The following is a 15,783-nucleotide window of genomic DNA, read 5'->3' on the forward strand; positions in this document are numbered from 1 at the left end:
AAAGTGGGGCCCTAGGCAAAGTATAAAATGGGGCCCCAAATTCTAACATATTGCACATCACACAAAAGCATTTCGGTTGTATTTACATGCGCTGATCTCAGGCCGCTAAATGAGTTTGATCGACAATAATGAAGTTGTTCAACACTTGTTTCCCGGCCTCTTTCCACCAGCTGAGGAATAATGATGGGACAGAACCATCACTAACAGATCACTAACCGATCTCCATACAGTATCATGTTATCAGCAGCACATCTACAGTTTACAGCGGCGATGTGCTGCTGAGAACAAGGATTTTTGTTCCGGCAAAATCAATCTGAATATGCAGCATTTTACTTGTTTAGTAAAATACACCCTATAGTCCTCCATATATTAAAATACACTGCTCAGTCCTCCACATAGTATAATACACTCCTCACAGTGCTCCATATAGTATAATGCACCGCCATAGTCATCCATGTAGTACAATTCACTTCCCATAGTATAATGCACCCCATAGTTCTTCATATAGCATAAGGTATTCCCCATAGTCCTCGATACAGTATAATGCAGCCCACATAAAGTATAATGCAGCCACCACCCTACAGAGCATAATGCAGCCACCCCAGAGTATAATGCAGCCACCCCAGAGTATAATGCAGCCACCTCAGAGTATAATGTAACCCCCATAGAATATAATGCAGCCCCCTCATAGTTTAATGCAGCCCCCTCATAGAGTATGATGCAATCACCCCTCATAGAATATAAACATAATACAGCCCCACATAGAATATAATTTAGCCCTGAATAGAATAGAATACAGCTCACCTCCCCATAGAATATAATGCAGCCCTATCAAAGAGTATGATGCAATCATCCCTCATAAAATCTAATACAGCCCCCCATAGAATATAATACAGCCCACCTCCCCATAATATATAATGTAGCCCCCCATAGTATATAAGACAGCCTCCCCCATAGAATATAATATACTCCCATAGTATGTAACAGCCTCCCCCATAGAATATAATATACCCCTGCAACAGTATATAACACAGCCACATAGTATATAACACGGCCTCCCCCATAGAATATAATATACCCCCATAGTATATATCAAAGCCGGATAGTATATAGCACAGCCTGCATAATATAGCACAGCCCGCGTAGTGGTATACAGCACAGCCCACACAGTAGTATATACAGCACAGCCCACACAGTAGTATATACAGCACAGCCCACACAGTAGTATATGCAGCACAGCCCACACAGTAGTATATACAGCAAAGCCCACATAGTAGTATATACAGCACAGCCCACACAACTGTAACTGAGGCAATGACAGACTAGCACGGCCCACATCTCATCTCTCCTCCCCCCCCCCCGATAATGGCCCCACAGTCCAGTAAAAAAAAAAACACTCTCACCTCTCCTCTTGCCCGCGCTGCTCCCTGCTCCTGTCTCAGCGGCTGCAGTCTGCCCGGGACACAGCAGGTGCGCGATGATATGACGTCATCGTGCACCCGCAGTGTCAGAGCGGGGAATGATGGGAGAGTTGAATGCGGCGGTGGCGACACTGGCTGGGGGAGGGGGGAGAGTGCAGCGGTCCACTACTGGCACCGGCCCTTCTGGCATTTGCCAGAGGTGCCCGATGGCCAGTCCGGCCCTGCTTTTGCCTCTACCAAGATGTTGATATTCGATCAGGTTCCTTAAGAATAAAAAAGACTAATGTTTTTGTTTGATTTGGCTCTCTTTATCTACTTTTAGTACTTGTGTGAAAATCTGATGTAGTTTTTAAGTCATATTTATGCGGAAATCTGGAAAATTCTGAAAGGTTCACAAACTTTCAAGCACCACTGTACTTCTTGTTCAGAGCATGGCTTAAAAATGAGAAGTTTTTGGTCAATGACTAACCTTCTGGTTATTTTTTTAAGCCAAAGAGTGTCTGAAACATTATTACCGCTGTATATTATATTCAATACATGAATACATAATGCAAAAAAGGGAACCTGTCATAGGATTGTTTACCTCAAACGAATGACGTGTATGTACAGATGCTTTCATGCTGATTAAATTCATACCTTCATTGTAGAAATCCATGTTGCCCTTTCTGAGAAATCCAGAGTTGAAATTGTATGCAAATGAGCTGCAAGTGCTTTGAGTTGGGGCATTGCACTTGCAGTTCTCCTGCCCACGCTCCCTATTCCCTGCCTGCAACCTGCATCCTGTGTCTGACAGACAGGTCATTCTTATTTCTACCTTCCCTAACAAATCAGTTACAGGATGCAGGCGGGCAATATGAAAGAAGGCAGGAGAGCTGCAAGTGCAGTATCCTACCCTGATGCACTTGCAGTTAATTTGCATATGATCTTAATGCTGGTTTTCTACAATGAAGGTATGGCTTCAATCACAACTCACAGAAATTAGATATCTATTGGAGTAGAAAAACAACTGGCTCACAGGAAAAAAAAACAAATATTACGAGCGTATATATAAAAAATGTATACTTTATTAATTCGTAATACCAGTGCACTATACAATACCATTACCAAGACACAAAAACGCATATGTTAAAATAGAAAAGGCCAAGGATAGTGCCTTGCCCTGCCTCCAAGTCTCAAACAACCCTACCTGACAGCGAAGGTTGGCACCCTATATCCTGCGCAGTGGCGCCCCCGCTCTACATCGACTGTCCCTTCTATCCCTTATGTTCCCTAATTGGAATTGGATAGAAATGTCTTATAGATTTATCAAATATGGGACAACCAAGAGAAACAGGGATAATAATAGTCAAAATAGAGGACCTAATTGTATAAACCCTACCTGTCCCTGCCTGACAGCGGAGGTTAGCACCCTATTAAAGATGAACGACAGTTGAAAGGTCTCCTGTTAGTTTAAGCCCTTGGCATATGATGATTTGGCACAAAAATTCACTTTTAATACCATTTTGGTCACAGATGATTAACATGCTACTTGTATCTGATTTTACCATGTACCATGCCCTTCAAATGTTTTTAACGTAACCCTTCTATTAGTTTTATAATGGTCCCACATCCAAAAATAGTGGCCATTGTTCTCCACCTGCAGCCATTCTAACCGTGACGGAAACCTTTTTATTCATTGCAGCCGACACCTATTGGTTCTTTAATTTTAAGGGAATGAGGAGTAGCCTCAAAGTCACTGCACATAGGTTTTCATTGAAAGCTGCCCACAATTCAAGCAAAAAATATAAAGTGATATTTATAATATATCTATAATCCACTGCTCCATTTGTATTTTTTTTTTTTTTTGCAAGAACGTGACTGCGCCAAAGCTTTCACTAAGGAAAGCATTTGCAGATTTCCTTCTTGTGCATTGCTAGGTATGCACCTAATGTGATATAATTACAGGCACAAAGAAGCGTATCATGTCTGCGGTAGGATTGTCGTGGAATTTATAAGGGTGAAGGTGATTATGCGGAGGGGGCGCGCGATGGCTTAAATGCGCTGACCCAGCTGCAAGCTGTTAATGTAATGATTTTAGGATGGCTGAAGCTATTTCTACCATCCCTACAAGTCAGAATAACCTTCGTTATATTTTACCCCGATCAAGCTGCATCCGTGAAATCCATAATCCTTGATGGATGTCGTTTCGCACATAATGTATCATCATCTAAATGAAAACAATTCTGAAGTTCTAATCTCCAGAATGTAACATTTGCGTATATGTCTCAATCCATTAGGTGTATAGCGGTGGATATCACGGGGACACATCTGAAACATTTCTGGTTGGAAACGTGGATGAAAATGGACAGAAGTTAGTGAAGACCGCCAGGAGATGCAGAGATGAAGCAATAGCAGCCTGCAAGCCAGGAGCTCCCTTCTCTGTAATCGGAAACACAATCAGGTGACCAGCGATCGGAACGTAGTGACAGGCGACGGGAAGGCTGGCAAGTGGGACCGAGGTTATTGGTAGTCTGGAAGGAAAGCTGATGACATGTTTTATGATTCAAAACCATCATTTGACTGATACCAGTGTGCGAATGACTACACTGTACTGCTGTGCTTGGGCAAGAAAGATTTTTGTAAAAGTGAATTACCTGTGGGTCAGTAAAGATAACTGCATAAAGAGACAAAGATGTCTATAAAATAACTGACTTAAAATGTTAGACCTGGCTGCAGACAGCCTTGAAAAGCAAACAAGTAAAATATAGCGCTACAATAGTATTAGTGAGTGATACAAACCATATACAATGCCGTAAAATAATGATAATAGTATTATTGCTAATATGATCATTGATCAATATAACACTATCCAAAAATAAAAATATGAAAGATAAAATAAAAGTGTAGATTCACATTCCAACTATAAAAACGTACATCATGTAAGAGTCAAAAGTGACAAATAAAAAATATATATTTTTCTACTTATTTTATGAAAGTAGGGTCTTCAACTTCCATAGCACAGATACATTAGGCAATTTTTGGTGTCTAATGTATATTTGAGACATCTTTTTGCAAACCTTTTTCTCCAGATTTTTTTTTTTACCCTAGACAGGTATGTAAAAAAACATATAGAAAATTGTTGTTTTTTTTCTTACGGTTTTTATTCTGGTTTATATTGAACCCATGTTTTCCCAATTTTTCCCATCTTACAGTTTTTATCCTAGTTTATAGCAAAACCCATCTTTTTCACTATTTTTCATGGGGGGGTTTTCTGGTTCATAGTGAACTTATCTTTACATATCCTATGGTTTTGATTCTGGTTTGTAGTGAACCCATCTTTTCACTGTTTTTCCCACCTTACGGAATTTATTCTGGTTTATAGTGAACCAATCTTTTCTACTTTATGGTTTTTATTCTGGTTTATAGTGAACCAATCTTTTCTACTTTATGGTTTTTATTCTGGTTTATAGTGAACCAATGTTTTCTATTTTATGTTTTTTATTCTGGTTTATAGTGAATCAAATTTTTCTATTTTATGGTTTTTATTCTGGTTTATAGTGAACCAAACTTTTCTATTGTATGGTTTGTATTCTGGTTTATAGTGAACTCTTCTTTTTTTTCCACAATTTTTCCATTCTTACAGTTTTTATCCTGTTTTATAGTGAACCCATCTTTTTCTCAATTTTCCTATTTTGTATTTTTATCCTGTTTTTTAGTGAACCCATCTTTTCAGTATTTTTCATATTTTATGATTTTTATTTTGATTTATATCGAAGCCATCTTTTCCCAATTTTTTTCAGATTTTACGATTTTTATTTTGATTTATAGTGAACCAATCTTTTCTCTTTTTTTTTTCAGTACCATGAATTCTTATAGAATTAACAGACATTGGAGCCCAGGTCTTCCTATGGCACTGGGATGAAAAAAAAATAAAATAAAAATAAAACATCAATGTATCATTTATATGTATTTATTGCTATAGAAATGTTGTAACTGATTCTGAATCTAACTTTAGCAAAACCTCTTTGGGTTATATCTCCGAAGCTTTTATTGTAGACTTTGCACAAAATTGTGTTTTTGACAGTTTTAAATTATAGGCTAACTATCATCTGGAGGGAAAAAAAAGGATAGTGTCTTTTTCTTCTTTTATAGGAAATGTTGAATCAGACCCCTACTGGGAAGAGAAATTTAATGCATATCTCACTATCTTACTATCCATGAATATAATGGAATGGAATTCAGAATGCGGTTTTATTTTTGCAAAAGGGATGAGTCGATAGGTGCACCTCGTCTCTTCGAACACCTAGGGTTCAAACAAATTTGCTGGTGGTGTTCTTGCATTTTAACAAAATGTATTCTTATGTGGAAAGGGCCAGAGAGTACGAAATTCTTATTCAGGCATTGTATGGAGCTCTGCATTCATAGCTGTGTCTAAAGGGCATGTCAGCCTTTGATTCTTTCTGAGAGGTAATTATCCTTTTCCTGTCACGGAACAACAAATGATAGCTAACTACACAGGCACATTTGCGGTAGTCACATTCATCAACTGCAGAAAAAAAATTCAATTTAATTGTGCAACCCAGCTGCACATGAGCCTTTCAGCATATCTGTTGTTCCCTCTTTCCTCCTATTCCTCCTTCTACGTTTTTTTTTTACTTTTTTTTTCCATGATTATTATCTTTTTTTATAATTTTTTTTTTATTTTGTCTATTCCTCCTTTTTTTTTTTACTCTGCACTTTCTTGTTAAAGTAATTTTCTTTTATGGGTTTTTTTTTCTTTTTTTTTTTTCTTTCTCCCCCCATTGAAGGATATGAATGTAGAAAATTATCACAATTACTCATATAATTGAGCCTCTTTGTAGCAAGTGCAACTCCTGTAGCCTTTCTCCTTCATGAAAATGGTTTCATTATAGGGTTTTTTCATATTCCCTGACACCATCTACACAGAGGAACAGGCGCGCAGATGAGATGTTCTCGGAACAGCGCGGATCAGTAAGGTCACAGTAGGAATAATTAGCTCTGCTATGGAAAGAGCTTGTAGGCCTTTTACCGCTACATAAATGTACTGTCCGTGGCTTTTAGTCACAGAAAAAACTTACTAACAAATGGAACTCCCGCCTACTACTTTGAAAAAAAAATTTGTATCAACACTACAATTTTCTATCATTAAGACTAATAACACAGAGCCTGCTATACATCAAGAGGAATAAAAAGAAAAATCTCACATTCAAGTGGCGGCTGGGTGCTGACCTTTGTTCCCTTTTTTTTGTATGTGTGTGTACGACTTGACAAAAAAAAAAGGGACCCACACACTACGCCAACACCCAGGTGAATAAGAGCTGCTAGAGCCCTATTCTTTTTTTTTTTTATTATTATTATTTTAATATATTTTTGTTCCCTGATAAATCTCTGCATAAGGAAATAAAATTCTCATTCGCTGCATTAATCAAATCTGTTAACAGAAAAAAAAAATGTATATATCATTAAAGGAAGGCATAAGGATCGTAATTGGGTTCCTCGTATAAGGCAGCGGCGAATTTTGCTTGCATAGTCTAAATATTAACGGAGATAGAATATAATGTAGCACGGAAAACAACTGTATCCAAAACTGGTTCTCATTTAAATTTCAGCAGACGGGTGCCATTTGTTTTTGTGTCATTGTCTGGCATGCTTAAATGGTAATTGGCCCTCTTTTTATATTCCGATCGCATCTGATGAATATTCTGATACCATAACTCAGCAATCTTTGTAATGTATTCCGTTTCTGAAGAGGAGATAGGAAAAAAAAAAACCAACAAAATGGGAGAACTACATTAATATTAACCCAGTAAACCCAGAGATAACTACTGCATACTTACGTTTTTTTAAGCAACATCATATTTTAGTTTACGAAAATTCCCATTGTTGGCACAAATTGCAAAAAATTTACAATTAAAAAAGAAAAAGAAAAAGCAATTGTAATGAAAGTACCCTGGTATTGGTTGACGGATCAGAATGATGTATTTTGTTGTATTTTTTTTTATTTTGTACAAACTAATTTTAATTTAGATGCTTAATACGATCTCTTACATAATATGCAGTTTTTTTAATTTTTTGTTTTGCCTAATTAAAAAGATAGATACTTTGGAATAGATTTACATTTGTTTGATTTTATGGCTAAAGTAAAATTAGAAAAAAAAATTATAATTTTACACAAATTTATGTCCGGTCATTAAAAAAAAAAAAAAAAAAAAAGTATATTGAGCTATATAAATGTGTCTACATTCTAATACTTATAATATGGAAATGGTAATTTATTAACTTCTCCATAAAGATCAATTTAAAATTGATTGCACTTGTTAGAGAACAGGCATCTAAAGTTTGTTGTTCCTAGTTTATTGAAGCTTTTAACAGCCTATGATGGGAAAATGATTTTTTTTATTGCATAGACTTTAGTAAATTGGAATAATACATTTTTTTCAAATTATGATTTTTTTTTTTCTGATTAGTTAATTTTAAACAATAAGTCAAACTGGAAAATAAATCATTTTATTGTCAACTTTTATAACGTAGAATGACAGTTACTGTAAATGACAATTACCAAGCTTTTCACTGTACTTGAAAACGCAATGCTAGGAATTATCGTTCATAACAATCCATCACGTTTGCTTTTGACAAAAGGAACACAAGATAAGTTTAACTTCATTGTGAGGAAAACAGAGTGATTTATGTGCCATTTGTAAATCAAAAATGCCAGTGAATGCAGCTTGTAAGTTCAGCAACGTTCATAGGGTGAAGGGAAATGTATTTATTTTAATTTCTTATTGGAATTGCATTTTATACTAAGAATGTATTATAAAGTAACTTACATGAGCGGTTGTGGCATTGAGAAATTAAAGCGGTAATTGTATACATTTAACCTATGAATTTGCTGAAGGCTCGTTACATCACTAATGCATGTGTCGTAAGGAAGCACTCTAATTATTTATTCCCTAATCCTGTGTAAATGTTAGTTAATACACTGATCGCCCTCTTCTGCGGGATCCAGCGCCGCACCGCTCCTGAGTCATGTGACTTTCTGGATCACACTGCGCTCTGTGTGACCTGTAAGTCTCTTTCCCAATGTAAACCTATAGAGATTCATTCTGAAGCTCCGTAGACTTACATTGTAAAAGACACTTCCGGGTCACACAGGCGCACAGTGTGATCCCGAAAGTCTAAATCGCCATCACATGACTCAGAAGAGGAGCGGAGCGGCGCTAGATCCCGGAGAAGAGAGCGATGGGTACGTAGATTAGCACACTGACATTTTCAAAGGTTTATGTAATAAAAATTAACTGGAGTGCTTTTTTAGATTGACGTAGTGTGAGTCACTTTTCTCGACTAACGTACGGTAATAGACATTACAGTGCAAAAATATATTATGCAATTTTTAGTGAGACAGAGTGCAAGAGTTAAAAATTATTTATTTTTTGCCAAGATGCCAGGAGATTGGCCAATTGCCCACCCCAGCACAAAAATTACTTAAGGTGGCTGTCCCATAAACAAAATTTATCTATAAAGATCGATGATAACTGGACATGATTGAATATTCTGAAACTCAAATTTTCCAGGTTTAATAATTTTTTTCAAAAGTTTTCTTTTCCATGATAACGCAATACTGCAAAGCCTCTGAAATTTCATTTTTAACACTCTGAGGTCTTCTCGGGCTGTATCCGACCCCTTTAAAACGTTTTATTGCAAACACAGCCAAGTAATGTCAAAATGGCCACACCATAGGCTGTTGGTTACTACCATTATACCATCTGTTTCCATTTAGTAACATGGTACACTGTCAGACTTGTTACGGGCTTTTAAATAAAAAAAAATTGTTAAATTACTGCTCTCAGTCATTTCTGATGAAGCAAACCATTCTGTGCAAGACCAAGACCTCAACTGATGGTGTTTCTGTCAGAGATAACATCATTCTGTTGGGATTGAAATGAGTGATGTGCCATACACTTCCTGACAGAAGTTATGTCGCTTATCCATGTTATATAAATAAAAGCTTATAACCTGAAGTTAAATATATCCATTGGTTGTATAAATTATTCTTTTGAAAGCTTTTGCAATTAAATCACAGAGATATGTCACACAAAATACTTAATAAGTAACATTTCACACATGTCTACTTTACATCAGCACAATTTTGGAACCAATTTTTTTTTTGTTAGGGAGTTATAAGGGTTAAAATTTGACCAGCAATTTCTCATTTTTACAACACTATTTTTTTTTAGGGACCACATCTCATTTAAAGTCATTTTTGAGGGGTCTATATGATAGAAAATAACCAAGTGTGACACCATTCTAAAAACTGCACCCCTCAAGGTGCTCAAAACCACATTCAAGAAGTTTATTAACCCTTCAGGTGTTTCACAGGAATTTTTGGAATGTTTAAATTAAAATGAACATTTAACTTTTTTTCACAAAAAATTTACTTCAGCTCCAATTTGTTTTATTTTACCAAGGGTAACAGGAGAAAATAGACCCCAAAAGTTGTTGTACAATTTGTTCTGAGTATGCTGATACCCCATATGTGGGGGTAAACCACTGTTTGGGCGCATGGGAGAGCTTGGAAGGGAAGGAGCACCGTTAGACTTTTCAATGCAAAATTGACAGGAATTGAGATGGGATGCTATGTTGCGTTTGGAGAGCCACTGATGTGCCTAAACATTGAAACCCCCCACAAGTGACACCATTTTGGAAAGTAGACCCCCTAAGGAACTTATCTAGATGTGTGGTGAGCACTTTGACTCACCAAGTGCTTCACAGAAGTTTATAATGCAGAGCCGTAAAAATAAAAGATCATATTTTTTCACAAAAATGATCTTTTCGCCCCCAATTTTTTATTTTCCCAATGGTAAGAGAAGAAATTGGACCTCAAAACTTGTTGTACAATTTGTTCTGAGTACGCTGATACCCCATAGTGGGCGTAAACCACTGTTTGGGCGCATGGCAGAGCTCGGAAGGGAAGGAGCGCCGTTTTACTTTTCAATGCAAAATTGACTAGAATTGAGGTAGGACGCCATGTTGCGTTTAGAGAGCCACTGATGTGCCTAAACATTGAAACCCCCCACAAGTGACCCCATATTGGAAACTAGACCCCCCAAGGAACTTATCTAGATGTGTTATGAGAACTTTGAACCTCCAAGTGTTTCGCTACAGTTTATAATGCAGAGCCGTGAAAATAAAGATTCTTTTTTTTCCCACAAAAAATATTTTTTAGCCCTCAGTTTTGTATTTTCCCAAGGGTAACAGGAGAAATTGGACCCAAAAGTTGTTGTCCAATTTGTCCTGAGTACGCTGATACTCCATATGTGGGGGGGAACCACCGTTTGACCGCATGGCAGAGCTCGGAAGGGAAGGAGTGCCATTTGGAATGCAAACTTAGAAGGATTGGTCTGCAGGTGTCACATTGCGTTTGCAGAGCCCCTAATGTACCTAAACAGTAGAAACTCCCCACAAGTGACCCATATTGGAAACTAGACCCCCCAAGGAACTTATCTAGATGTGTTGTGAGAACTTTGAACCCCCAAGTGTTTCACTACAGTTTATAACGCAGAGCCGTGAAAATAAAATATCTTTTTTTCCCACAAAAATTATTTTTTAGCCCCCAGTTTTGTATTTTTCCAAGGGTAACAGTAGAAATTGGACCACAAAAGTTGTTGTCCAATGTGTCCTGAGTACGCTGATACCCCATATGTTGGGGTAAACCCCTGTTTGGGCGCACGGGAGAGCTCGGAAGGGAAGGAGCACTGTTTTACTTTTTCAACGCAGAATTAGCTGGAAATGAGATCGGACGCAATGTCGCGTTTGGAGAGCCCCTGATGTGCCTAAACAGTGGAAACCCCCCAATTATAACTGAAACCCTAATCCAAACAAACCCCTAACCCTAATCCCAATGTTAATCCTAATCACACCCCTAACCCTGACACACCCCTAAACCTAATCCCAACCCTATTCCCAACCGTAAATGTAATCCAAACCCTAACCCTAACTTTAGCCCCAACCCTATCCCTAACTTTAGCCCCAACCCTAACTGTTGCCTTAACCCTAGCCCTAACCCTAACCTTAATGGGACAATGGAAATAAATACATTTGTTTTAATTTTTCCCTAACTAAGGGGGTGATGAAGGGGGGTTTGATTTACTTTTATAGCGGTTTTTTTTAGGGGATTTTTATGATTGACAGCCATCACACACTAAAAGACGCTTTTTATTGCAAAAAATATTTTTTGCGTTACCACATTTTGAGAGCTATAATTTTTCCATATTTTGGTCCACAGTGTCATGTGAGGTCTTGTTTTTTGTGGGACGAGTTGACATTTTTATTGGTAACATTTTCGGGCACGTGACATTTTTTGATCGCTTTTTATTCCGATTTTTGTGAGGCAGAATGACCAAAAACCAGCTATTCATGAATTTCATTTGGGGGGGAAGGCGTTTATACCGTTCTGCATTTGGTAAAATGGATAAAGCAGTTTTATTCTTCGGGTCAGTATGATTACAGCGATACCTCATTTATATAATTGTTTTTTGTTTTGGCGCTTTTATACGATAAAAACTATTGTATAGAAAAAATAATTATTTTTGCATCGCTTTATTCTGAGGACTATAACTTTTTTATTTTTTTGCTGATGATGTTGTATGGCAGCTCATTTTTTGCAGGACAAGATGATGTTTTCAGCGGTACCATGGTTATTTATATCCGTCTGTTTGATCATGCGTTATTCCACTTTTTGTTTGGCGGTATGACTTTAAAAAATTTTTTTTACACATGTGAATATTTTTTTGTTTACACTATAACATTGCCCCATGGGGGGGGCATCATGTTATGGTGTAAGATCGCTGATCTGACACTTTGCTGTGTACTGTGTGAGATCAGCGATCTGACGTGCACTCATAGAGGCTTCCCGGCGCCTGCTCTGAGCAGGCGCTGTGAAGCCACCTCCCTGCAGGACCCGGATGCAGCCCCATGGCCATTTTGGATCCGGGCCTGCTGCAGGGAGGAAGGTAGGAGATCTCAGGGAAGCCCGCAGGGAGCCCCCTCCCTGCGCAATGCTTCTTTATACCGCCGGAACACTGCGATCATGTTTGATCGCAGTATTCCGGGGTTAATGTGCCAGTGGCGGTCCGTGACCGCTCCTGGCACATAGTGCTGGATGTCAGCTGCAATAGTCAGCTGACACCCGCCCGCGATCGCTATGACGTACTATCCCGTCGGTGGTCATACGGGCCCACCCCACCTCGACGGGATAGTACGTCACATGTCAGAAAGGGGTTAAGTTAGTTACTTGTTTGAATATTACATTACTTTCTGTGGGCGACAAAACTTTCGTCTTGCCAAAATCTGACCATTCTGTGTCCAATTTATTTTCTTAACCTAAACCACATTTCGGAGGGTTTCAGCTTTCAAAAGAATAATTTATACAACCAATGGATGAATTTAATGTCAGGTTATAAGCTTTTATTTACATAACATGGATAAGCGACATAACTTCTGTCAGGGAGTGTATAATAGTAAATCAGCAATTCTGCTACATACAGGCGATCTCATCATCGACTGCATGTTGCAGAGCCGATTAGGTTATGGCAACTTCTAATCTGCCATGGAGACTATTGAAGCATGCCAAAAGTTAAAAAAAAATTAAAAATATTAAAAAAATAAAAAAATATATAAAAGTTCAAATCATCCCCCTTTCACCCCATTCAGAATTAAACAATTAAAAAATCAAACATACACATATTTGGTATCGCCACATTCAAAATCGCCCAATCTATCAATATAAAAAAAAATTAACCCGATCGCTAAACGATGTAATGCGAAAAAAAAGTCAGAATTACGCTTTTTTTGGTCACAGAAACATTGCATTAAAATTCAATAACGGGCAATCAAAAGATGGTATCTACACCAAAATGGTATCAAGCCCTCGCCCGGCCCCAGATCACGAAAAATTGAGACGCTACGGGTATCAGAACATCACACAATTTTTTTTAACAAACTTTGGATTTTTTTTTTCACCACTTAGAAAAGAACCTACACATGTTTGGTGTATATGGACTTATAATGACCTGGAGAATCATAATGGCAGATCAGTTTTAGCATTTGGTGAAGATGGTAAAAAAAATCCAAAAAACAGTTGTGTAATTTAATTTTTTTGGCAATTTCTCTGCACTTGGAATTTTTTCCCATTTAGGAGTACAAGATATGGTAAAACCAATGGTGTCGTTCAAAAACTTGTCCCTCAAAAAACAGCACTCACATGGCCATATTGATGGAAAAATAAGAAGTTATGGCTCTGGAAAGAAGGGGAGTGAAAGAGAGAAACGCAAAAGCCAAAAAGGGCTCCGTCATAAAGGGGTTATGAATGAAGAAAAAAAAAATGTGCAATTCAAATGTAGCAGGACAGATGGCAGCTACATTATATCAATCGGTCACATGGAGTCTGGCATTGCTGCACCTTTCCAATCTCTCCTCTTATCCATTGAATCTCTGCATTAGGGCTCGCTCACATGAGCGTATAACACGGCCAAGATCTTTCTAATGTTTTATTGTATAGCACTCGGCCCAATGTTATTCTAGGGGGCAGTGCAGATCTGCAGTTTTTTCTCATGTTGATTCAGCATGAAAAAACAATCGCAGCATGCTGCCAGTAGCTTCCTTAATCAGATCACGCGCACTCATGCAAGTCTGTGGGTGCGTGCGTAACATCGGCCTGCACTCGGATATCGTTCGTGTGCAGTCTGGTGTATGTTCACAGAGGCAATGGAGAAGGTGGAGAAATTAAGTTCTCCATCTTCTCTGCACCTGGGCTGCAACACATTCATGAGAGATAATCGGATCAAAGTAAGATGACTCTCGAGTCAAACTCTGTCAGAGTTTAATTCGACTGGTATTAGCATAATCGACCTGATTCTCTCGCATGAGAGAATCAACGGCTGTGTGACCCCGGCCTTGACTGCTACTGTCGTCTTCTTCAGTAGTGCAGGTGTACAACCCATTACTGTCTGGAGTATTTGCCCAATGTTTTATGGCTTCCTCTTACTATATCTATTGCTGAGATGTGAGCTCTGATGTACTCTCACTATCCTAAATCATCTTAAAATGGCTGCTGCATTTTCTACAGTAGCTATGAGAGTCCCTCCTGATTGAAAAGAATGCACAGTTGCGCCTGAGGTCATAGGAGTCTTCTGTGATTTATATAATCTTCCTCAATGTGTAAAAAAAATGACGGGGTTTTCTTGGTCAACAAATTTGCCAAGACCTGCAAATTTCATAAGGTTTTACAGAAATTCGCTTTGCTATTAATCAATTTTGCTCATCTCTAATGATAACGAAATGATCCCTGTGGGTTTGGATGTAGAGACCCAACTGATCCTGAGAGCTGATGGCCCAAAGTCCCCTATGTGAATGAAGCTATGGTGAACATTTGCAACCACCACTCCTATAAACAGTGAACGGAGCAGTGGTTACACATGCTCACTATCGCTCCAATCACACAGGGGACTTTAGGACCCCCATTCTCATGGTCTTTGGGATTTCAACAATCAGACCCACAGTGATCATACAGATATCACCTAGCTGTTTGATAGCTTATAAATATTGTGTATGGGACAACGCCTATAATTCTATTCCAACAGCTTTGAAGTATCTACGATTCTCTCGGCAAGGTTCAGTCACCCCATGGCATCATCATTCCTGAATGGTGCCTACCTTTGGCGCAATGAGGGGGGTGTTTTTTATCATATGATAAGTTCATGCCCCAGGTATTAACTCGGCCCATAGGTTGTAGGCTCAGAACAAAATAGATCAAAGATTATGACTCTAAAGTCATAGGTTACAGATCGCATAAAGCATATGCCCCCTCATGTCCTATATTATTGTCTGCACTTGTGTTCTGTATGGGTTTTGATCTTTACACTCAATTTAATTGTAGTCGGAGATCATTAGTAAGTTGATAAAATCATAAGAGTTATTGCTGAAGTTGATTTATCTCCATTTTAACTCCGGGAAAAATGTTTTGTGCCTTAACCTAATAATTTGTTACTCCAACTTTGTAAACAAGATTTAGAAGCAAACAAATCCTAGAACTTGGTCCTAGTCTTTTACATGTTTTTTTTACTACAGTTATTCACAAAATGTAATAGTTGGGCTGCTGGGACCCCCACCAACCCCGAGAATGGTGCTCTGGAACGCCCTTTTGGAATGGAGTGAGTGGTAGCTGCGCATGTACACGCCATTCATTCTCTAGGGGATTGCTTGAGGTGCCTAGTTTCCACTGGTTGGACTCCCAAACAATCTTGTGGATAAGTAATAACTAAACCCCATTCCAAATCCACCACCCATGTATGGCGCAAGTCAGGAG

At 38.3% G+C, this 15,783-nt stretch overlaps 1 protein-coding gene across 3 annotated transcripts in view; it reads left to right on the plus strand.

The window, feature by feature from the left end:
- Positions 1 to 15,783, plus strand: part of METAP1D (methionyl aminopeptidase type 1D, mitochondrial) — a 244,591-nt gene that overhangs the window by 157,488 nt on the left and 71,320 nt on the right. For all 3 annotated transcript variants that reach the window (XM_069733143.1, XM_069733142.1, XM_069733144.1), the window contains one exon: positions 3,698 to 3,861. In XM_069733143.1, the coding sequence (XP_069589244.1) occupies positions 3,698 to 3,861 (164 nt within the window). The remainder of the gene's footprint in view (positions 1 to 3,697; positions 3,862 to 15,783) is intronic.

The sequence above is a fragment of the Ranitomeya imitator genome, chromosome 7 (assembly GCF_032444005.1).
Source record: "Ranitomeya imitator isolate aRanImi1 chromosome 7, aRanImi1.pri, whole genome shotgun sequence".
NCBI lineage: Eukaryota > Metazoa > Chordata > Amphibia > Anura > Dendrobatidae > Ranitomeya > Ranitomeya imitator.